General features: G+C 36.5%; 1 protein-coding gene across 4 annotated transcripts in view; it reads left to right on the top strand.

The window, feature by feature from the left end:
• The window catches only part of MINDY2 (MINDY lysine 48 deubiquitinase 2), a 115,798-nt gene that overhangs the window by 9,839 nt on the left and 81,811 nt on the right, over positions 1–24,148 (top strand). For all 4 annotated transcript variants that reach the window (XR_004485807.2, XM_049705995.1, XM_049705994.1 and 1 more), the window contains exons 2-3: positions 4,900–4,957; positions 15,670–15,734. Coding sequence is in view for 3 of the 4 variants with exons in the window: in XM_049705995.1 (XP_049561952.1) it covers positions 4,900–4,957; positions 15,670–15,734 (123 nt within the window). In the remaining variant the exon portion in view is untranslated. The remainder of the gene's footprint in view (positions 1–4,899; positions 4,958–15,669; positions 15,735–24,148) is intronic.

The raw sequence follows: 24,148 nt of genomic DNA, 5'->3' as shown, positions 1-24,148 counted from the left end.
TCAAACTAAATTTCACAGTTATGAAGCAGACATCATTTTCTTCTACAAACTTACCTTCCCTTACCAAATGTCTTATTTTTTTTTTTTTTTTTTGCGATACACAGGCCTCTCACTGTTGTGGCCTCTCTCGTTGCGGAGCACAGGCTCCAGACGCGCAGGCTCAGCAGCCATGGCTCACGGGCCCAGCCGCTCTGCGGCATGTGGGATCTTCCCGGACTGGGGCACGAACCCATGTCCCCTGCATCGGCAGGCAGACTCTCAACCACTGCGCCACCAGGGAAGCCCCCAAATGTCTTATTTTTATTAAATGTATGGATCTTAAGTTTTAGAGTTCCCTGAGCCTTAGAGTCAACGTCAGTTTTTCTTTTCCCATCATCCTTCACTTTTCACTGGTCACAAAGTTCTGTCAGTTCTTCATTTAAAATATATTTCACAGGACTTCCTTGGAGGTCCAGTGGTTAAGACTCTGTGCTTCCACTGCAGGGGGCACGGGTTTGATCCCTGGCTGGGGAACTAAGATCCCACATGCTGTGCGGCACAGCCAAAAAAAAAATACACACGCACACACACATATATATATACATATATTTCAGATAACGTTTTATATAAGATTTCATTGAAAGAAAGTGTTGCTGTTTTTAGAAGTCTGTATATTAATTTTGTATCTTGCAGTTTTACCAAATTCATTGATGAGTTCTGGTAGCTTTTTGGTGGTGTCTTTAGGATTTTCTATGTATAGCATGTCATCTGCAAACAGTGACAGTTTTACTTCTTTTCCAGTTTGGATTCCTTTTATTTCTTTTTCTTCTCTGGTTGCTGTGGTTAGGACTTCCAATACTATGTTGATTAAAAGTGGTAATGGGAATTTCCTGGTGGTCCAGGGGTTAGGAATCCGCACTTCCACTGCAGGGGGCACAGGTTCAATCCCTGGTCCGGGAACTAAGATCCTACAAGCCACACTGGATGGCCAAAAAAAAAAAAAAAAAAAAAAAATGGTTGAGCATCCTTGTCTTGTTCCTGATCTGAGAGGAAATGGTGAAATGCTTTTCACCATTGAGTATGATGTTAGCTGTGGCCCTGTCATAAATGGTCTCTATTATGGTGAGGTATGTTTCCTCTATACCCACTTTGTTGAGAGTTTTTATCATAAATCGATGTTGAATTTTATCAAAAGCTTTTTTTGCATCTATTGAGATGATCATATGATTTTTTGTCAGTTTGTTAATGTGGTGTATCACATTGATTGATTGTTGCAGAGCACGGGCTCTAGGGTGTGCTGTCTTCAGTAGTTGTGACACGCGGGCTCCAGAGCACAGGCTCAGTAGTTGTGGCACACGGGCTTAGTTGCTCTGCAGCATGTGGAATCTTCCCGGACCAGGGCTCGAACCCGTGTTCCCTGCATTGGCAGGCGGATTCTTAACCACTGCGCCACCAGGGAAGCCCCAAACTGTATTTCTTGAGTACTTATTAATTGGTATTCTAATTAAACATTTAACAATGTTCTTTGGCTGGTCATTTTCATACTTACCATTAGCTATATAGACTGTTCCTTATTTCTTTGTTATTACTGGGTCCCCTGCATTTTTTTCCCACCTCTCCCCTATATCAAAATTATAGGTATCAAAATCTTGGCATATCACTTTTGAGATGTTTTACATTTCTGTTCAGGATATTAACACTTTAAGCAGGTTTTGTTATTTTTATTTTTGGTCTCTCTTGAGTCTATTCTCAAGTACACTTCACTCTTCGAATGACTAAGAATTACAGAATAATTGGGCTGGATTAATGATGTTTTATCCTATAGTTGAATATATAGAGTTGTAGTAGCTATTTCCTTTTGTTAATTTAAATATTCTTTTGTTAATTTAAGCGTTTAATATTAAATATTTTATTTAAATATTAATTTTAATAGAAATCTAGTTAGAATAATAAAATATTTATAGGATAGGACATAATTTATTTTCCTAGATAATAAAAGCTTCATTTTATTTGGACTCTATTAATTTGAAACTGTGTGTGAATATGTACTGAGAAGTTTTGGTCAAATTTTAGGAAGAATATTTAAACTACTTAGAGTACCTTCCAGATGTCCTTGAATACATTAATTTACTTGTAAACAATATGTTATAGATTATTACTAAAAGAGGACCATCTGAGAACCTAGGTCATGCTTCATTTGTTTGTCTGTTTTTCATCATAAGATTTAAAATTTAGAGATTCAGACAGAATGCCACAATTTAAAATTCTGTATCCTTAGCTAACTTTCCCATAACCTGTTTTTTCTTTAATAGACTCTAAAGAGACAAAGGAAAGAAAGTCTTACGATCATTAACAAAATCTTCAGCATTTGCTTTTGTGGTGATGGTGGTAGAGGGAAGCAAAAAGAGAAGCAAGCATTCAGGAAGATCATTTTGTGGTTAAAAAAAATTAAGATCTGTTGATGGCTCCAAAGTATTAGTGGGAGGGAGGCAGACATTTCTTCACAATTATACTCTTTTGTCCCTAGCTTTAGTGAACATCCATAATATTTTGTTGACTAAGATTCGGGAAATGAATATACCGCTCAGTATGCTTGGGAATAGTTAAAATATTTGCGTATTTGTTGTCCCACTTCTAAAATCTCTATAAAGGTTGTCATTTCCTATTTCAAATGTTTGAAGCAAGACATGATAGGCAGTTGTTATTATTTGGAAATTTCAAGACTAAACCCTGAAATTATCTATTTGTAGAAATCTAGGATTGTAGAATGTATTTCCCAAATACATACACTTGTTAGTGCCTTGGTTTCTTATTGACAGTTTTATAGTGGGATTACTACATTGACCAAAAGAGGATAAGCTATTTGTTTATGGGATTTTCTGGTGAGTATATTTCTGCACTGAATTTGTCTGGAATAAAAGAATATATAGGTCTCATTTAAGAAGCATTGTTAGGTGAAAACTGGACTTTCAGAGTGGTCTGACAGTTATTCAGAATGTAAATATTCACAGTGTATATAAACTACTGGTTTAAATATCAGACCTTCAAAGTGGTATTGAAACACCTTGATAAAATATTATCTAAAAGCAGTTAAGATCATCTAAAGCAGGGATCAACATACTTTTCCTGTAAAGGACCAGATAGTAAATATTTTAGGCTTTGTGGGCCATATCGTCTCTGTTGCAGATTCAGCTCTGTTATTATAGTGCGAAGGCAGCCAAAGACAGTACATAAACAAATGAGAGTGACACCCAATACAACTTTATTTAGAAAAACAAGCAGGGGACTATAATTTGCCAATGAGTTTCAATTTGAAAAATATGCTCTTTATGGGAACTCTCTGTACTTTCTGCTGAATTTTTCTGTAAACCTAAAACTGCTCCAAAAAAAATGTCTATTACAATTTCTGGGACTTCCCTGGTGGTCCAGTTGTTAAGACTCTGTGCTTCCACTGCAGGGGGCGTGGATTCTATCCCTGGTCCGGGAACTGAGATTCCGCATGCCATGCGGTGCAGCCAAAAAAAAAAAAAAAAAAAGTCTATTACAATTTTAAAAAGTGTCCTAGAAAATAAGAATAATTTAGAAACAAGTAATGATCAAAACCTCCATGGCAACTCTTGGTTTTCACTGAGTGATAAAGCCACTGGATGACTAACTCATAAGTACCAACTGTCATGTATGCTTTCAGAGGGTCTAAAACTGTTCTGTTTTACAGGGATCTTTTTTAGCACTTACTTTATTCATTGATTAAAACAAAAAATTGTGACATACTGTTACTACATCTGGTAACATAAAGATCCAGAGCACCTTCTTCAACACTTGTTGTTGGAGAAATTGCTGATTTAAAAGATCCTGAAATAGTAATTCCTGAGGAATTTTTAATTATGCTGCTGTTCTGTCATTGCTATGTTAATTATTTTGTTCGAGTTTGCATCCTACAGTACTTATTTTTCTTCCATGAATATACCAAGGAGTATGCTTTTCAATAAGTCAGCTAAAATATTTACAATCATTGGCTGTAATATCTGTGTAATTCATCTGATAATTCATTTGAAAAATTCATTTAGACTGTGTTGCAGCTGACATGACTTTTGAAACTTAAATATGACTATAACGTATATATCTACTTTTAACCTTTTTATTGTGACATATAGCGCATACAGAAAAGTACATAAAACAGAGATGTCCAGTTTAACAAGTTATCATAAAGCAAACAGTGGAACTACCATGCAAGTCAAGATATAGAGCATTGCCAGCACCCTAGAGGCCTCTTACGTGTCCTGTTACGACTATAACTCCTCTTATCCCTAGGGTTAACCACAGTCCTAATTTTTATAGTACCCATTTTCTTTTCTTTATACATATACAGCTCTAAACAGTAAAGTTTAATTTTGCCTGTTTTTAAATTTTACAGGTTGACTCATATAGTATGAATCCTTCAGTTTATGACCATCCTTTATACTGTATTCATTTTAGCTACTCAACAAAAAAAAATGGCCCAGGTAGACTGAAGTAATGGAATACTGACCTGTGTTAAGCCTGTCTTCAGTAAAACTGCTGCATGGGTGACCTGTCAAAACATGTTCGGTGCCTCTTCCTGCCCTTAAACTGTATTTTCTATCATGCAGGACACTGCTGCAGGTACATAATGACAATCAGGGTGGGTGACGAAAGGCATAGCACTTGGCTTTGAAAATAGATTTCTCATTGACTCTCTGAGATCTTGTATCACCCTGTAAATTTTATGGTGATAGGATTGGCTTTGTTGTATTAAAGATTAGTTACAAAGATTTTTAAATGTGAGTGTTGTATACCTATAGTAGATACATATAATACACATACATACTTGTGTTTCTGACTGAAGAAACACTTTAATTATCTAAAACATTTGATTTTATAGAAAACTACTTTGTTTTTCAGGTGAAACTTCCACCGATGATGGAAATCATAACTGCTGAACAGCTGATGGAATATTTAGGTTAGTGTTGAAAAGTGAATGATTTTTATATCTCTTTCAAAATAAACCAAAGTTTTCAAAGCTAATATATTACCAAATTTCACCTTTTTGAGGCTATTTTTAAGTTATAATTTTTAATCTCTTAATTAAAAAATTTTATCAGTATGTTTCTGTTATTGGATGCCTTCTTTCTGACCAGCATTAAAATTCTTTAATATAAATAAAGAGACTAGTGACATCTAGAAAACAAGGTACATATTAATTCCAATAAACTACAGAGTGGGAAATGGCACAAAAACTCTAACACTGAATGTAGGTAGTGTTTTAAAATATTGAGTAGACTTGAATTAAAACCCAGGAGGTGATTTAGAGCAGTGCTACCCAAAATATGATTCATGGACCTCTGTCAGTCTATAAAATGTTAGTTACCGGTCTGCAATGAAATAGAGGCTTATACTAGAGTGTAAAACATTTTAGTCCATCTGAAATTTTTTGATGGCCAATTTTTCTTGATGAAGGAAGCAGTGTATTGAATTGCATTCTTATGCAAGATTCTTATTTCAAAACAGACCATACTACAGTTTGCAGACCAGTTGCATTGAGTAGAACTTGTTTACAGAGTAGGTTGTTGTATATCACCCTGCGGTCTTTTACAATTTAGCAAATAAGAATTTATATATTTATACTATTACCAAATGGGAAATCTTAATCCATATTCTTACAGTTGTTTAGTAATTAAATTTTTATTTAAAAAATTTTATTAGCTGATTAGTTTATTTATGCCATTCTAGACAACTAGGTAACTGATTTTTTTTGTGTGAGGTGTAGGTTTAGTGAAGTAATCGAGATTAGAGCTTTTGGAAGACCTTTTTCTTTCTTTTTTTTTTTTTTTGCAGTACGCGGGCCTCTCACTGTTGTGGCCTCTCCCGTTGCGGAGCACAGGCTCCGGACCCGCAGGCTCAGTGGCCATGGCTCACGGGCCTAGCCGCTCCACCGCATGTGGGATCTTCCCGGACTGGGGCGCGAACCCGTGTCCCCTGCATCGGCAGGTGGACTCTCAACCACTGCGCCACCAGGGAAGCCCTCGAAGACCTTTTTCTTTATGTAATTAATGTCATTTAATCCCACTCACTGGCTAGGGAACCTCATAGTTAAGTGTAGATTACTTTCAATATCTAGATGTCTGGAAATAGAATTTCTATTTAAACCTCTTTTACTCTAGTTTGGTGATTCTTAAACTTTGTGGTTTCTAAATTATATTTCATGGAAAAGGCTGAAATATGCTTAGTGCTTTTGATGAACAGCCAGTATGACTGCCAAGGACTGTGCAAAGGGGAAGTATTAGGAGATGAGATTAGAGGTAATGGGATCATATCGTACAGTATCCTAGGCTATTATAGCAACTTTGACTTTTGCTGTGGGTGATTGGGAGGCCATTAAAGGATTTTGAACAGAGGACTAATGATCTGACTTTGAGTTTAACAAGAATTCTCTGGCTGTTATGTTGAAAATAGAACTTAGTAGTGTAAAGGCAGAAGCAGGGAGATTGGTTAGCAAGCTGTTAAAACTGGCAAAAGATGGTGGTGGCTTCAAGCAGGGTAGTAGAAGTGGAGATTATAAAATATGGTCAGATTCTGAATATAGAGCTGACCGAATTTGCCGATCAGTTGAATGTGGAGTGAGAGTGAAGTCAAGGGTTACCCCATGATTTTTGGTTTGAACAACTGGAAGGACAGAGTTAACATCAACTGAAACAGGAAAAAATGGAAGGAACATGTTTAGGGAGGAATATCAGGATTTTGGTTTTGGGATGTTTATTGGCATTCAAGTGGAGATATCAGGGAGGCAGTGGGATATATAAATGTAGAGTCTAGAGGAGAGGTCTCAATCAGTGCTGTACAGTAAAACTTTCTGTGTCAATGGAAATGTTCTATATCTGTGCTGTCTAGTTTCATAGCCACTAGGCACATGTGGCTCTTGATATCTTAAAATATAGCTGATGTGACTGAGGAACTGAATATTAAATTAATTTTAAATTAAATTTTTATTAATTAAATTTAAATTTATGTAGCCACATGTCACTACTAGTTATTGTATTGGACAGCACAGATCTAGCCTGTAAATACACATTTGGGAACAGATAACATATATAAATGACAGTTATACTGAGTCACAAATAATATGAATGTAGATAGAGAAGGGAAGAGATCAGTAGACTGAATCTTGGATGTGCCAGTGATTAGAAGCTGAGGAAGAGGAAGAATAGGTAGAAGCTCAACTATATAGAAGAAAAACCAAAGACTAATTTCCTAGAATCTAAATGAAGAGTTTCAATAAAGAGTTAGAGATTAGTTGAATCAAATGCTGCTAATAGGCCACGCAGGATGAAAACTGAAAATTGACCATTGATTGAGCCATAAGGAGGTAATTGGTAACTTCAGCGAGTCCACAGGATAAAAACCTGACTGGAGTGGGCACAGGGGAAAATTAGAAGCCCTTATATATTGTACATAGCCAGTAGGAATGTAACATAATGAAGCTACTGTGGAAAACAGTTTGTCAGTTCCTTAGAAAGCTAAATATAGAATTACCTATGATCCTACAACTTTACCCAAGAGAAGTAAAAATACATGTTCACACAAAAACTTGTACAGGAATGTTGATAGCAGCATTATAATAATAGCCTAAAAGTGGAAACAACCCAGATAGCCATAAACTGATGAGTGGATAAACAAACTGTGTTATATCCATATAGTGAAACATTATTCAGCCATGAAAAGGAATGTATTGATACATGCTGTAATATGGATAAACCTTAAAGACATTATGCTAAGTCGAAGAAGCCAAGTCACAAAATACCACTTATTATATGATTCCATTTATATCAAATGTCCAGAATAGGCAAATTTAGAGACAGAAAGTAGATTAGTGGTTGCTTAGGACTTGGGAATATAGGGGAGAAATAGAGATTGACTGCTAATGGGTATAGAGTTTCTTTAAGGGGAGACCAAAATGTTCTAAAATTAGATCATGATGATAATTTCACAATCCTATTAATATACTTTAAAAACATTGAATTGTACACTTTAAATGGGTTAATTATATGGTATGTGAATTACATTTCTATAAAGCTGTTTTTAAAAAGAGAAAATTGAAGGAAAGGAATTGAAAAGAGTATTTTAGACAAATAGAAGTATTAGTCTTAGGCAGTACAGATACTTTATCCTTAGCAATAGGAGGGAAGATAGAATGTATTAAAAATAGATGCAGGTAGGTGGACAGATGTGGGTGTGGTAACTTATAGAAGGTCTTTTGAGTGCTTCTATTTTCTCAGTGAAACGGGAAACCAGGTTATCAGCTGAGAGTGAAGATGAAGGAGGAGTTGTTGAAGATGAGAAGGAAGGTATAAAATAGTTGCCTAGACAAGTTGGAGGTGAATGGGGAGATGAAGTATTATTCCTGGGCATTACCACTGGGGTTAGTGAGACCAGCCAACATTGGCAGTATGATTTCTTCAGTCACACTCAGCTGCATGAGTATAGGCCTGAATAGTGGAGGAGCCCGATTTAACGAGAGCTGGGTTTTTGCCAAGTGAGTATGTTGAAGAAAGAGTCTAGGAAATTGAAGGTATGTGTAGAGAGTGGTTATAATGATGAGCTATAATAGTTAAGTTGCATAAAGAGGAAATGAGGATATAAATATGTTGAAGAAAAATGTGACGGGATTTAGTGGATTGTAGGCCCTGATACAGCTGAAGAATTTTTGGAGCCTGGTGATAACAAAGCTGTATGATCATAGGGAATGAGTTTCTGAGATAAGGTGGAATATAAGATTCTTGTTGGAAAAGAGGCAAGGAACAGAAAGTCCAGGGTATTAGATGGGTCATCTCTATGAATATTGAAATTATCAAAAATTATGGCAGGATTTGTGTCATAGAGAGGTAGTGAGCTAGGAATGAGGCAGATTGACCTGAAAGTTGGTAGAGAACTATAACCAGGTGGGTGGATAATGGGTAGTATTATATGATAGCATGAGTTTTAAAACTGAGGAGTTTTAGGGAGGAGGGAGAGAAAGAATGACCCTAAGGAGCAAGTAGATCCACCTTCAGGCTCACCGGTAAAGAAGCATGAGAGAGAAAAGACATCACTTGAGAGGGCTGCAGTGTCATCAAGGCAGAGCCAAATTTCATTTAGGCAGAAGGTGAAGGAAACATTAAGAAAAGAAAATACTTAGAAGATTTGGGAGACCATGAGTTCCAGAGGACACTGAAATTCAAGATAGGAATTTAGGAGTCGTTAGTATACTAAAAATGGTATTTAAATCTGTGGAAATTGATGAGATCATTAAGAGAGAAAGTATAAAGAGAGAAGAGACGTGGGTCCAGGATCATCCCCTAAAGTTTCCCTGCATGCACAGATTGGGTAGAGCAGTGTTTCTCCACCTTTTTTTCAGTATTGCCCCCCTAAGGAGCCTTTGTAGACATCTTTGTCCTAATCACTCTCTCCAGGAAATTTTAATACCACAGATATACTGTATGTCTCTTCATGTTCTGTGGCCCTTTGAAGGCCACAAACCATTATAATATCTAAGATACTTTTGTCCCTAGCCTCCAAGAATCAGTTTTTGCCCCCTTGGCGGTAACATTGCCCCTGCTGAAATGCATGGGTTAGAGCAGCGGTCCCCAAACTTTTTGGCACCAGGGACTGCTTTTGTAGAAGACAATTTTTCCACGGGGTGGGGGGAAGTTTCAGCAGGGGCGACGTTTAATATACTGGGCTAAATAAAAGATATTATTAAAATTAATTTTACTTCTTTTTACTTTTTTTAATGTGGCTACTAAAAATTTAAAGTTACATATGGGCTTGCATTTGTGGCTTGCATTATATTTCTGTTGGACAGTGCTAACCTTAAACTGTGCTGCCACTCCACAGCTTCTTATGTCATCCTGGCTCTGCTGTCTGTGCTATCATAGACCGATGCCATTTACCTAACCTCTTGCCTGCTAGTTATTACCATCACTCTACTTGCCTTTTTCTATTCTACCTTCTGAGACAAAATGAGCTCTTTTGCTGTCAGTTCCCATAGCTAAAGAATGCATTTGTAATGGCAGAGACCCATGAGCAGAGGCAGAGGGCATATGAATGGAGGTACTAATAGTATAAAAGGGTAAGATTGGAGTGGAAATAAAAGCATCATAAATTATAATATCTCTTCATTTTACAGATGAGGTAACCAAAGCTCAGAAAGATTAAATTATGTGTTCTCTCCATCTAGGCACCTTCTAATATGATTTTTAAAGTGCTGAAAGGCTAGTATTCTCAAAAGTATATCCCTTCTCCCTTTCCACCACTCAAGTGTTTTTGATAGAGTATTTTAAATTCCTACTACTTGTCTCTTCCTTTTTTTTTCTTTTTCTTATCCAGCAAATATTTACTGATTATGTAGTGTGGACAAGTTATTTGGAGGTGTCAACAATACAGTCAATGTGGCTTGCATAAATGTACTAAGAAAATGTTAACATGGTATTTTTCTTGGAAAGAAAATAATTAGTGCATCTTGGTATCTTAAATTTATCTAACTGTTAGATTTTAAAAATCCCTGAGAGAGCAGGACATAGAGTAGAGAATTTTTTAAATTATAGGGAAAAAGAAAATTTGACAAAGTAATATTTAGATTTAGGGTAGCTAAAGAGGTTTGGAAGTCCTGGGCGAGGAGACTCATCTACAGGGACAGCATGAAAGTAATATGATCCTAATGGGAGGTGGGAGAGAAGTGAGCAAGAATAATGTGAGAAGAGAGATTCTGAAAACTCTGCCTCACCAAAAGTAAACTTTATTTAAAGCCAATCCTGCCAAAACAAATTGTTTAATTTTCTAAGCTATTTGGATTTTGTTCTCTTGAGATTACTCCAGTTCTCTGGGGGTTAGGAAGATGAGGTAAAAAAGCACAACACAAACTAGAATACACACTATGATTTTAACCATCCAAGACAGTTTGTATGATGGTGAGACTAGCATCGTATTATAGTAAGGAAAATGGTTGTTAGGATGATGGTGCTGTCTGACTTTTTAAAAGGTAATTTATTTTATCTTTTGAACATAAATACTATAAAAGGAGGTCAGTGTTGAAGCATTTTAATTTTGCCCACAGTTGACTGTGTCTTCTCTTTTCCAAATGCTCACCTGGGATAAGTTACCTACTACCTACTGCCAAACCCTCTCTTCCTTTTTTGGCCTAATGTGGCTGTCAGGTTTTTGTTTCTTAATTTCTGTTTGTCTGAAATATCCCATTAATAGCAAAGTCTTATGGATTCTTTCTTTGAAATTCTTTCCTCTCTCTGTATACTGGTACTTCGGAATGTGATTTATTGCAAGCTCTTTTGTTTCCTCTACTCTCCAAATTAGCCTACATATCAGTGTTATCTTCTTAAAGCACCAGTTTCATCCTTCACTTGTCTACTTAAAAACAGAAAGATTCCCTTATGATCTTTCACAAGCAGCCAAACTTACTGATGTATTATTTATGATTTTCTATAATCTGATCAAGCTTACCCATCCAGCCATATTTCCCACCACTCTGCAACATAAATCTTATGTATAAACCTCCTTATAAACTGCCCATATAGCAAGATGTTTCTTATATTTGGTTTTCCCATCATTCTTTCTCCCTCAAAGAATGCTTTTTCCCCTCACTGCCTTGGCAGGTTCTGCCGATTTTTCTGAATCTGCTTTAGATACTACCCCCTACAAAGGATATTTCTAAGTGCTACAGGCTTTATGAATATTTCTTTTCAAAATCACTTGGTACTTAAGGCCTTTATTACATTTTACACTCTATTATACCTTATTGTTATTTTATTCTGTTTCCTGTATGTTCTTTGCCAACCAAATTATTAGTTTTTTAAGGGAAACGCTCATTTCCAAACACGTTAACCTGTTGCTAAACACGGAATAGACTTTCAATAAATACTGTTTTTTAAAAAATGTTTTATTTATTTATTTATTTGGCTGCGTCAGGTCTTAGTTGCAGCACGCAGGATCTTCGTTGTGGCATGTGGGATCTTTTTTTTGCAGCGCGTGGGCTCTTCACTGCGGCGCGCGGGCTCCAGGGCACGCAGGCTCAGTAGTTGGCAGCGTGTGAGCTCTCTAGTTGTGGCACGTGGGCTCCAGAGCCCATGGGCTCAGTAGTTGCAGCACGAACGCTCTCTAGTTGTGGTGCGTGGACTCTAGAGTGTGCAGGCTCAGTAGTCGCGGCGTGTGGTTTTAGTTGCCCCACAGCATGTGGGATCTTAGTTCCCCGACCAGGGATTGAACCTGCATCCCCTTCATTGGAAGGCAGATTCTTAACCACTGGACCACCAGGGAAGTCCCTCAATAAATATTTTTGATTGAGGTAGTATTGTTGACCAATTTTGTTATAAAGGTTAGATAAGCTAGACAGAATTCTTAAGAGATGATTTATTTAGATATCTAAAACTGAAAGATGCTCCCTTAAAAACTCAAAATCAGTCTTTTAAAAATATCTAATTCTCTATTACAAACTTTCCTAAAAATACAGATATCTATTGCTTCATATCACCCCAAAATTTAGTCACTTAGAACAATGAATGTTTATTATCACACAGTATTTGTAGGTCAGGAATCTGGGTGTGGCTAAGTGACTGGCTTAAGGTCTCTCATGAGGTTGCAGTCAGTGTGTCAGTTGGGGCTGCAGTCTTATCTCCAGGCCCAACTGAGGAAGATCTGCTTCCAAGCTTTCTCACTTGGTTGTTGGCAGGATTCAGTTCCTCACAGGTTGTTGGACTGAGGTTCTCAGTTCCTCATTGACTGTGGCTCTCTGTGGCTCTCTCTCTAGAGGCTTCCTTCAATTCCTTGCCGTGGGCATCTCCAAAAGGCAGCTCAGAACATGGCAGGTGGCATTCCTCAGAGTGAGCAAATGAGAAAGCACCATGACAAACGACACAATATTTTCTTTTATAATTTTGTAAGTGACATTTCATTAATTCTGTTGTATTTGATTCACTAGAAGTGAATCCAGTCCACACTCAAGGGAAGGTGATTATACAAAGGTATGAATGCCAGGCTATAGGGCTCATTGAGGTCCATCACAGAGGCTGCCTCCCTTAGTCAGGCCATTCTTCTCTTGTCTGAAGATCTTTTCTGACCTCAGGAAAAGAGGGGTTGCTTATCTGAGTCTTTCCCAATAATTATTCTATTCTTAGCACCTAAGCTTTAATCCATGATAGCATATCTAGGGTCATTTAGTATTGAATTATGTAATGTTCTGCATCCTGACCCTATTAAAGTTGTAGGAAAGCATACACTACAGTCTTTTATCAGGATAAATACAGAGCTTAAATGAGATATAGGATACCAGTATAGCAAATATGTTCTCAATTATTTGAATAAATAATGTATAAAATTTACTCAAAGTGTAGTTTTCAGTTAAATGCTATATTAAAACCTCAACATGTAAATATACAATGTGCCATGTATAATAAGGATTCAAAAATATTTGTTAAATACACTTGCTTATATATTTCTGTGAATGAATTAATTTAGTGATTTAGAATTCCTGTACCTATGGTGGAATAAAATTGTTATCAGTTAGATTTTGCCATCTTAAAGTTCTAAATAAAAGCAAAAATAATAATATATTGATGTTCGTAGGAATTCCTTTATTATCAGAGTTGGAGAGATTAAAAGAATACTTTTTTAAAAACTTATTTATGTACTTATCTTTGGCTGCGTTGGGTCTTCGTTGCTGCGCGCAGCTTTCGCTAGTTGTAGCAAGCGGGGGCTAATCTTTGTTGTGGTGCATGGGCTTCTGATTTGTGGTGGCTTCTCTTGTTGCAGAGCACAGGCTCTAAGCACATGGGCTTCAGTAGTTGTGGCTCGTCGGCTTAGTAGTTGTGGCTCACGGGCTCTAGAGCGCAGGCTCAGTAGTTGTGGCGCATGGGCTTAGTTGCTCCTTGGCATGTGGGGTCTTCCCAGACCAGGGCTCGAACCCATGTCCCCTTCACTGGCAGGCGGATTCTTAACCACTGTGCCACCAGGGAAGTCCCTAAAAGAATACTTGATGCAGTCTTTAGAAGTTTATTTTGAATTTGAAAATAAAAGTTAATAAAACAATTTATCAACTTAGTGATTTGGGAGGCTGGCTGAGAAGTTAGTTCCATGTATCACTGTTTATATCAAATTAATTCCAGATAAATTAAAGATTTAAACGTAAAAAAAGACAAACATAAAATTACATGAAGAAAGTATATGTGAATGTTTGTATACTCTGAAGAGGTGAAAATCTTTCTAACATGACATCAAACCCATCAAACCCAGAAGCTATAATAGAAGAATTTGACTATACTGAAATTAAATATTTCTGTATGGTGAAAAGTAGGCAAAAAACATCACCATAAAGTCAGAAGCCATTATGGGAAAAAAAAAATTTACCATGTATAACAGGAAATGTTCTAATTCCTCTAACTGAAAAAGAGCTTTTATGTGGTTCAGTAAAAAAAAAAAATGATACTTGTATAGGCAGGCAATTCAAAGATAAGTATATATAATTAATACATAGTTAAAAAGGCAAAACATGGATAAAAAGTTACTGCATATATTAAAATGATGCTACATATATTTAAAAGGTATCACGTATACTAAAAGTCATTTATAGGGGCTTCCCTGGTAGCACAGTGGTTAAGAATCCGCCTGCCAATGCAGGGAACACGGGTTCCAGGGAACACGGGTTCGAGCCCTGGGCTGGGAAGATCTCACATGCCGCGGAGCAACTAAGCCCACATGCCACAACTACTGAGCCTGCACTCTAGAGGTCGCGAGTCACAACTACTGAGCCCGTATGCCACAACTAATGAAGCCTGCACGCCTAGAGCCTGTGCTCTGCAACAAGAGAAGCCACCGCAATAAGGAGGCCGTGCACCGCAACGAAGAGTAGACCCCGCTTGCTGCAACTAGAGGAAGTCCGCGTGCAGCAACAAAGACCCAATGCAGCCAAAAATAAATAAGTAAATTTATTTTTTAAAAAGTCATTTATATATTAAAATGGTGATACCAAGTGAAAATACCTGTATAAAAATGTATCAATTTGGGGGAAGTATAGTTGCTTTACAATATTATATTAGTTTCAGGTGTACAGCATAGTGATTCAGTATTTTTACAGATTATACTCCTTAAAAGCTATTACAAGATAATGGCTTTAATTCCCTGTGCTATACAATATATTCTTGTTGCTTATCTATTTTATACATAGTAGTTTGTATCTCAATTCCATACCCCTTTCTTGCCTCTCTCTCTTCCCTCTCCTCACCGGTAACCACTAAGATACCAATTTTTTAAATGCAAAAAAAAATGTTTGCTTACTTCTAAGAATGACAAACATTTAGAAGACTGATGACACCCATTCTTGGAAAGGTATTGGGGTAATAGTTATCTTGCTGATAGCAGTGAAACTTGGTAAAAACCTTTTAGAGCTTTATTGTAGTGACATGGAAAGATGCTTAAATATAAAGAGGAGGAAAAAGAAAGTTCAAAACATAGGATGTACACTGAAAAAAATATGTGAGACCTTAGCTAACAGTTAACATTGATTTTCTCTGAATGGGGGGGGTAAATATTTTATGTTACCTATTGCTACAATTTATAATTAAAATATATTACCTTTGTAATTAGATAAAAAGTAATATTTTTAAAAGGCAACTTTACCATTTCTTTTTACAGGAGACTACATGCTTGATACAAAGCCAAAAGAAATTTCAGAAATTCAACGTTTAAACTATGAGCAGGTAATAGATACAATTTTTGTTATATTAAGATAGTTAATTTTTACTTACGGATATATTCATTGGTCTCTATCAGTGGCTTTTCTTTTTTTTTTAATTTTTGAATTTTATTTATTTTTTTATACAGCAGGTTCTTATTAGTTATCTATTTTATACATATTAGTGTATATATGTCAATCCCAATCTCCCAATTCATCACACCACCCCCACCACTTTCCCCCCTTGGTGTCCATACGTTTGTTCTCTACATCTGTGTCTCTATTTCTGCCTTGTAAACCAGTTCATCTGTACCATTTTTATAGGTTCCACATATATGCATTAATATACGATATTTGTTTTTCTCTTTCCGACTTACTTCACTCTGTATGACAATCTCTAGATCCATCCACGTCTCTACAAATGACCCAATTTTGTTCCTTTTTATGGCTGAGTAATATTCCATTGTATATATATACACCACATCTTCTTTATCCATTTGTCTGTTGATGGGCATTTAGGTTGCTTCCATGACCTGGCTATTGTAAATAGTGCTGCAGTGAACATTGGGGTGCATGTGTCTTTTGAATTATGGTTTTCTCTGGGTATATGCCCAGTAGTGGGATTGCTGGGTCATATGGTAATTCTATTTTTAGTTTTTTAAGGAACCTCCATACTGTTCTCCAAAGGGGCTGTATCAATTTACATTCCCACCAACAGTATAAAAGGCGTCCCTTTTCTCCACACCCTCTCCAGCATTTGTTGTTTGTAGATTTTCTGTTGATGTCCATTCTAATTGGTGTGAGGTGATACCTCATTGTAGTTTTAATTTGCATTTCTCTAATAATTAGTGATGTTGAGCAGCTTTTTCTGTGCTTCTTGGCCATCTGTATGTCTTCTTTGGAGAAATGTCTATTTAGGTCTTCTGCCCATTTTTTGATTGGGTTGTTTGTTTTTTTAATATTGAGCTACATGAGCTGTTTATATATTTTGGAGATTAATCCTTTGTCTGTTGATTTGTTTGCAAATATTTTCTCCCATGCTGAAGGTTGTCTTTTTGTCTTGTTTGTGGTTTGCTTTGCTTTACAAAGCTCTTAAGTCTTATTAGGTCCCATTTGTTTATTTTTATTTCCATTACTCTAGGAGGTGGATCAAAAAAGATCTTGCTGTGATTTATGTCAAAGAGTGTTCTTCCTATGTTTTCCTCTAAGACTTTTATAGTGTCTGGCCTTACATTTAGGTCTTTAATCCATTTTGAGTTTATTTTTGTGTATGGTGTTAGGGAGTGTTCTAATTTCATTCTTTTACATGTAGCTGTCCAGTTTTCCCAACACCACTTATTGAAGAGACTGTCTTTTCTCCATTGTACATCCTGGCTTGCTTTGTCATAGATTAGTTGACCATAGGTACGTGGGTTTATCTTTGGGCTTTCTATCCTGTTCCATTGATCTATATTTCTGTTTTTGTGCCCGTACCATATTGTCTTGATTATTGTAGCTTTGTAGTATAGTCTGAATTCAGGGAGTCTGATTCCTCCAGCTCCACTTTTTTCCCTCAAGACTGCTTTGGCTATTCAGGGTCTTTTGTGTCTCCATACAAATTTTAAGACTTTTTGTTCCAGTTCTGTAAAAAATGCCATTGGTGATTTGATAGGGATTGCATTGAATCTGTAGATTGCTTTGGGTAGTATAGTTATTTTAACAATATTGATTCTTCCAGTCCAAGAACATGGTATATCTCTCCATCTGTTTGTGTCATCTTTTTAAAAAAAATTTTTTTTTATATATCAGGGTCTTATTGGTTATCCATTTTATACATATTAGTGTATATATGTCAATCCCAGCTGCTTTTGCTGCATCCCGTAGGTTTTGGATCATCATGTTTTCATTGTAATTTGTCTGTAGATATTTTTTGATTTCCTCTTTAATTTCTTCAGTGATCTCTTAGTTATTTAGTAACGTATTGTTTACCCTCCATGCGTTTGTGTTTTTTATGGTTTCTTTTGCTGTAATTGATTTCTAATCTCATAGCGTTGTGGTCGGAAAAGATGCTTGATATGATTTCAATTTTCTTAAATTTACCAAGGCTTGATTTGTGACCCACAATGTGATCAATCCTGGAGAATGTTCCATGTGCACTTGAGAAGAAAGTGTAATCTGCTATTTTTGGAAGGAATGTCCTATAAATATCAATTAAATCTATATGGTCCATTGTGTCATTTAACGCTTGTGTTTCCTTATTAATTTTCTGTTGGGATGATCTGTCCATTGGTGTAAGTGAGGTGTTAAAAGTCCCCCACTATTATTGTGTTACTGTCAATTTCCTCTTTTATAGCTGTTAGCAGTTGCCTTATGTATTGAGGTGCTCCTGTGTTGGGTGCATATATATTTACAATTGTTATATCTTCTCGGATTGATCCCTTGATCATTATGTAGTATCCTTCCTTGTCTCTTGTAACATTCTTTATTTTAAAGTCTATTTTATCTGATATAAGTATTGCTACTCCAGCTTTCTTTTGATTTCCATTTGCATGGAATATCTTTTTCCATCCCCTCACTTTCAGTCTGTATGTGTCCCTAGGTCTGAAGTGGGTCTCTTGTAGACAGCATATATATGGGTCTTGTTTTTGTATACATTCAGCGAGCCTGTGTCTTTTGGTTGGAGCATTTAATCCATTCATGTTTAAGGTAATTATTGATATCTCTGCTCCTTTACCATTTTCTTAATTGTTTTGGGTTTGTTTTTGTAGGTCCTTTTCTTCTCTTGTGTTTCCCACTTAGAGAAGTTCCTTTAGCATTTGTTGTAGAGCTGGTTTGGTGGTGCTGAATTCTCCTAGCTTTTGCTTGTCTGTAAAGCTTTTGATTTCTCCACTGATTCTGGATGTGATCCTTGGCACATAGAATAATCTTGGTTGTATGTTCTTCCCTTTCACCACTTTAAATATGTTGTGCCACTCCCTTCTGGCTTGTGGAGTTTCTGCTGAGAAATCAGCTGTTAACCTTATGGGAGTTCCCTTGTATGTTATTTGTCCTTTTTCCCTCGTTGCTTTCAATAATTTTTCTTTGTCTTTAATTTTTGTCAATTTGATTACTGTGTGTGTCGGCGGGTTTCTCCTTGGGTTTATCCTGCCTGGGACTGTCTGCACTTCCTGTACTTGGATGGCTATTTCCTTTCCCATGTTAGGGAAGTTTTTGACTATAATCTCTTCACATATTTTCTTGGGTCCTTTCTCTCTCTCTTCTCCTTCTGGGACCCCTATAATGCAAATGTTGTTGCATTCAGTGTTGTCCCAGAGGTCCCTTAGGCTGTCTTCATTTCTTTTCATTCTTTTTTGTTTATTCTGTTCCACGGCAGTGAATTCCACCATTCTGTCTTCCAGGTCACTTATCCGTTCTTCTGCCTCAGTTATTCTGCTATTGATTCCTTCTAGTGTATTTTTCGTTTCAGTTATTGTATTGTTCATCTCTGTTCTTTAATTCTTCTAGGCTTTTGTTAAACATTACTTGCATCTTCTTGATCTTTGCCTCCATTCTTTTCCTGAGGTCCTGGATCATCTTCACTATCATTATTCTGAATTCTTTTTCTGGAAGGTTGCCTTTCTCCACTTCATTTAGTTGTTTTTCTGGGGTTTTATCTTGTTCCTTCATCTGGTACAAAGTCCTCTGTCTTTTCATTTTGTCTATCTTTCTGTGAATGTGGTTTTCCTTCCACAGGCTGCAGAATTGTAGTTCTTCTTGCTCTGCTGTCTGCTGTCTCGTGGATGAGGCTATCTAAGAGGCTTGTGCAAGCTTCCTGATGGGAGGGACTGGTGGTGGGTAGAGCTGGGTGTTGCTCTGGTGGGCAGAGCTCAGTAAAACTTTAATCCACTTGTCTGCTGATGGGTTGGGCTGGGTTGCCTCCCTGTTGGTTGTTTGGCCTGAGGCGACCCAGCACTGGAGCCTACCCGGCTCTTTGGTGGGGCTAATGGCAGACTCTGGGAGGGCTCACGCCAAGGAGTACTTCCCAGAACTTCTGCTTCCAGTGTCCCTGTCCCCACAGTAAGCGACATCCACCCCCTGCCTCTGCAGGAGACCCTCCAACACTAGCAGGTAGGTCTGGTTCAGTCTCCCCTGGGGTCACTGCTCCTTCCCTTGGGTCCCGATATGCGCACTACTTTGTGTGTGCCCTCCAAGAGTGGAGTCTCTGTTTCCCCTGTCCTGTCAAAGTCCTGCAATCAAATCCCACTAGCCTTCAAAGCCTGATTCTCTAGGAATTCCTCCTCCTGTTGCTGGACCCCCAGGTTGGGAAGCCTGACGTGGGGCTCAGAATCTTCACTGCAGTGGGTGGACTTCTGTGATATAAGTGTTCTCCAGTTTGTGAGTCACCCACCCAGCAGTTATGGGATTTGATTTTATTGTGATTGTACCCCTCCTACCATCTCATTGTGGCTTCTCCTTTGTCTTTGGATGTGGGGATCTTTTTTGGTGAATTCCAGTGTCTTCCTGTCCACGATTGTTCAGCAGTTGGTTGTGATTCCGGTGCTCTCGCAAGAGGGAGTCTCAGTGGATTTTTGGGCATATTCTTTGTTTTCTCTTTTTACACCCTTTTAAAAATGTAAAAACCATTCTTAGCTCACAGCCTTATTTGACCCACAGGCCGTACTTTGCTGATCTGTCTTTTATGTGAATCTATATGCAATGTAGAATGAAACATAGATATCATTCTACACACCTATGTAGAATGATAACTTGGTATTTTCCTTGAAAAAATTGACTTTCAAGTGAATATGTTATTGATTTATCTTTCCTCATTTGTGTACATTTTACAATTAAATTATATGTAGGAAACAGTTCAGCAGAAGATTTCTGGGGTATGTCATTAGGACTAAATCTGCTGTTTCATAGTTTCAATGTGTCTACGTTTGCTTGGCACGTTCTTTAGAGATACTATTCTGTAATATAGGAGGGGACCACTGGGCTCAAAATTATTGGAGCTGTAAGAAAGCAAGCATAGCTTCATTTTCTTCAGTATTCTTCCTTTGTTTGACAATGGAAGGCAAGAAGAAATCAGGTTCTTACAGTGGAAGAAGTATCAGGCAGGGAAGAAACAGATATCATTGGAACCTTTATGTTTACTTTCAAAGTAACCCTTACTACATACTTTCACCAGTATCCAAATGGCAAAAAGAAAACAAAATTCATTTTGGTATTGCAAAATTTCTTGAATTTGAATGTTCAAATAATCTAGTCCTAATGAAATGGAAAAGCCAGTATGTTGCATTGCATCACTGTGTAAGGTAGGCAATCCATAGCTAAAGCCAAATAGGTATGCTAAATCATTTAAATTCTATTGGAATTTGTAGCTTAAAGCAAGGATTTCTAAACATTTCTCACAATGGAAACTCCCTTTCAAATGAAATCTTAGGCTAACCTTCAATATATAAAACCAGTAAATATTTTATAAGTATAAAGTGTTATGGTTAAATTTATATCATTTATTTATCAAATTTGTATCATTTCTTATTGAAATCAGCAAGGCTATTATGATTAATACAAAAACTTGAAATTAGAAATTACGGATCATAGTTGCAGTTTCACATTAACCTCAAAATTCATTTTACTTCTGTTGCACAGTCTTGAGAAAATCTTTTTTATTTATTGATTCATTTTTAAACATCTTTATTTGAAGTATAATTGCTTTACGATGTTGTGTTAGTCTCTGCTGTATAACAAAGTGAATCAGCTGTATGTATACATATATCCCCATATCCCCTCCCTCTTGCGTCTCCCTCCCACCCTCCCTATCCCACCGTCCTAGATGGTCACAAAGCACCAAGCTGATCTCCCTGTGCTATGCGGCTGCTTCCCACTAGCTATCTATTTTACATTTGGTAGTGTATATATGTCCATACCACTCTCTTACTTCGTCCCAGCTTACCCTTCCCCCTCCCCATGTCCTCAAGTCCATTCTCTATGTCTGCCTCTTTATTCCTGTCCTGCTCCTAGGTTCATGAGAACCATTTTTTTTTTATTCCATATGTATGTGTTAGCATACGGTATTTGTTTTTTGAGAAAATCTTGAGTGATGAGTATTTGCAAATGATATCAGCACTTTGTTTCAAGTCTGTTTTGCAGTCTCAGGATATGTTTCCATTAAGGTGATCTAGACTTTTGAAAAATGATTGGAAGTAAAGTTTTGCTTCAAAGTTGAAACAGACACTAACAACCACTTGCATTTCTTATAAACATGTTAGACAGAAAGTACCCTGCATTTAAAATAAGCTCTAAAACTATTCATAAGGTATTGTGATTGCATTACCATTAGTTTTGAGAATAGTATGTACCAAGCTGATAAGACTGAGTCTAAGCTGGTGCTTAATGTTCCACAGGTGTGATGTAACAATGTTCTTTTTGTATAGTTTTGTGTGAGCAGAAATGTTTAAGCCTAAATTTTAGAAAGACCAATGCAGAGCTGCAGTCTTCCTAATTAAAAACCCTTTTACCAGAAATCATAATATAAACAAAGAGCGTATTTCTTTCAGTTTTGCTTAATGATGACAACACAAGAAAATACTGTGTGTGTGTTTATGACAGGTTTTTATATGACTGCAAATATATTTTTAAAATATATCTTATATTTAACTTTAAAATTTCACCACGTTAACAGTACCTTTAAGAAAAATTCTAAGAAACAGTTGAACTACTGGCTTAAAGGAGTAGTAATCCTTTCTTGTAAGCACCCATTTGGATTCAAGAACAAGATGGCAAAATACTCTTTTTAATTCTTTGTTTATAAGTTTGTTTATTTTTATCAGTTTTATTTATGGATATTATTAATTGTATTAACTTAGTTATTTTAACATTTTATAATCTATTAAAAATGTAGAAGATACGTAAAGGTATAAGCTTGAGTCCAGGAGCTGTTAGAAATTATACTTCCCCCTGAAGGAAACTGGATGACTGGCAACTAAGAATTTAACAAATAGCAGAAAAAAATCAGTAGTATCAGTGGTAGAACTATAATCCTACAGTGGCTCATTATTGTTACTATTTTCTCACATTCATCATTGTTATGGCTTTAGGAAAAGTTTTAAAACACTGAAAGGAAAAAAATGTGAGCTGATTGTTTTCAAGGGTTCAACTTTTAGGAAGACTGAGAAAATATATTGTTTTGGGGGAATATAGTTATTAGAGGTGAAACTGACAAAATCCAAAGAGTATATAGCAGTGTTATCCTGTTATAAATTCTTCATTCATAAATTTAAAACATTTGAATAATTTGTTTTCAGTCTGTATAGTCTCTTAGCATGGAATTTTAATAAGTTAATTGGTAAAACAGAACTTTGTTATTATGACCTAAATTTGTCCATCTGAGATTTCAGTGAGAGTCCCTAATTTTAATATAAAAGGATTTATTTCATGTTCACCCTTCCTACTATAAGCCCTCCAGTAGGCTATAGTCTGCTCCTGTTTTATATCTTTAGTGTGTAGCACAGTGTCTGATTAACAGTAGGGAATTCAATAAAATTTTATCAAATTTTATATATTGGTTTTTATTTGTTCCATCAAGTATACCCTCTAAATTATGTCCATATTTAATACATTAAAACGTTTAGAAAAACATGTTTTAAAATAGTCTTCATTACACACTTATATGACCGTGTTTATTGAGAAAACTGTTGTGGACAGAACGACTCTTTAATTTGACCAACAAGTCTTTGTGATCCAGCCTTTATCTCAGACTTCATCTCCCACCATTTACATTGATACATAATTATTACCCAAAGTCCATAGTTTACATTAGGGTTCACTCTTGGTGTTTATACTTTCTTTGGGTTTTGAGAAATGTATAATGACATGTATCCACCTTTATAGTATCCTACAGAATAGTTTTCACTGCCGTAAAAGTCCTCAGTGCTCTGCCAGTACATCACTCCCTCCTCCTAACCCCTGGCAACCACTGATCTTTTTACGGTCTCCATCGTTTTGCCTTTTTCCACTGTGTCATTTGGAATCATACAATATATTTCAGATTGGCTTCTTTCACTTAGTAATGTACATGTAAATTTTCTCCATGTCTGTTCATGGCTTGATAGCTCATTTCTTTTTCTTTCTTTTTTTTAAATTGTGGTTAAAAAACATAATATAAAATTTACTCTTTTAACCATCTTTAAGTGTATAGTTTTGTCGTGTTAACTGTATTTATATTCTTGTATAACATCTCTAGGACATTTTCATCTTGTAAAACTAAAATTCTATACTCGTTGAACAACTCTCCAGATCTCCCTCCCTCCAGCTCCTGACAACTACCATTCTACTTTATTTCCATGATTTTGACTACTCTAGATATCTCACATAAGTGGAGTCATACCGTATTTGTTCCTTTGCACCTTATTTCACTCAGCATAATGTCCTCAAGTTTCATCCATGTTGCAGCATGTAATAGTATTTCCTTCTTTATTT

Source organism: Orcinus orca, chromosome 2 (genome assembly GCF_937001465.1).
Source record: "Orcinus orca chromosome 2, mOrcOrc1.1, whole genome shotgun sequence".
Lineage (NCBI taxonomy): Eukaryota > Metazoa > Chordata > Mammalia > Artiodactyla > Delphinidae > Orcinus > Orcinus orca.
This window is presented reverse-complemented; position numbering and strand designations above follow the sequence as displayed.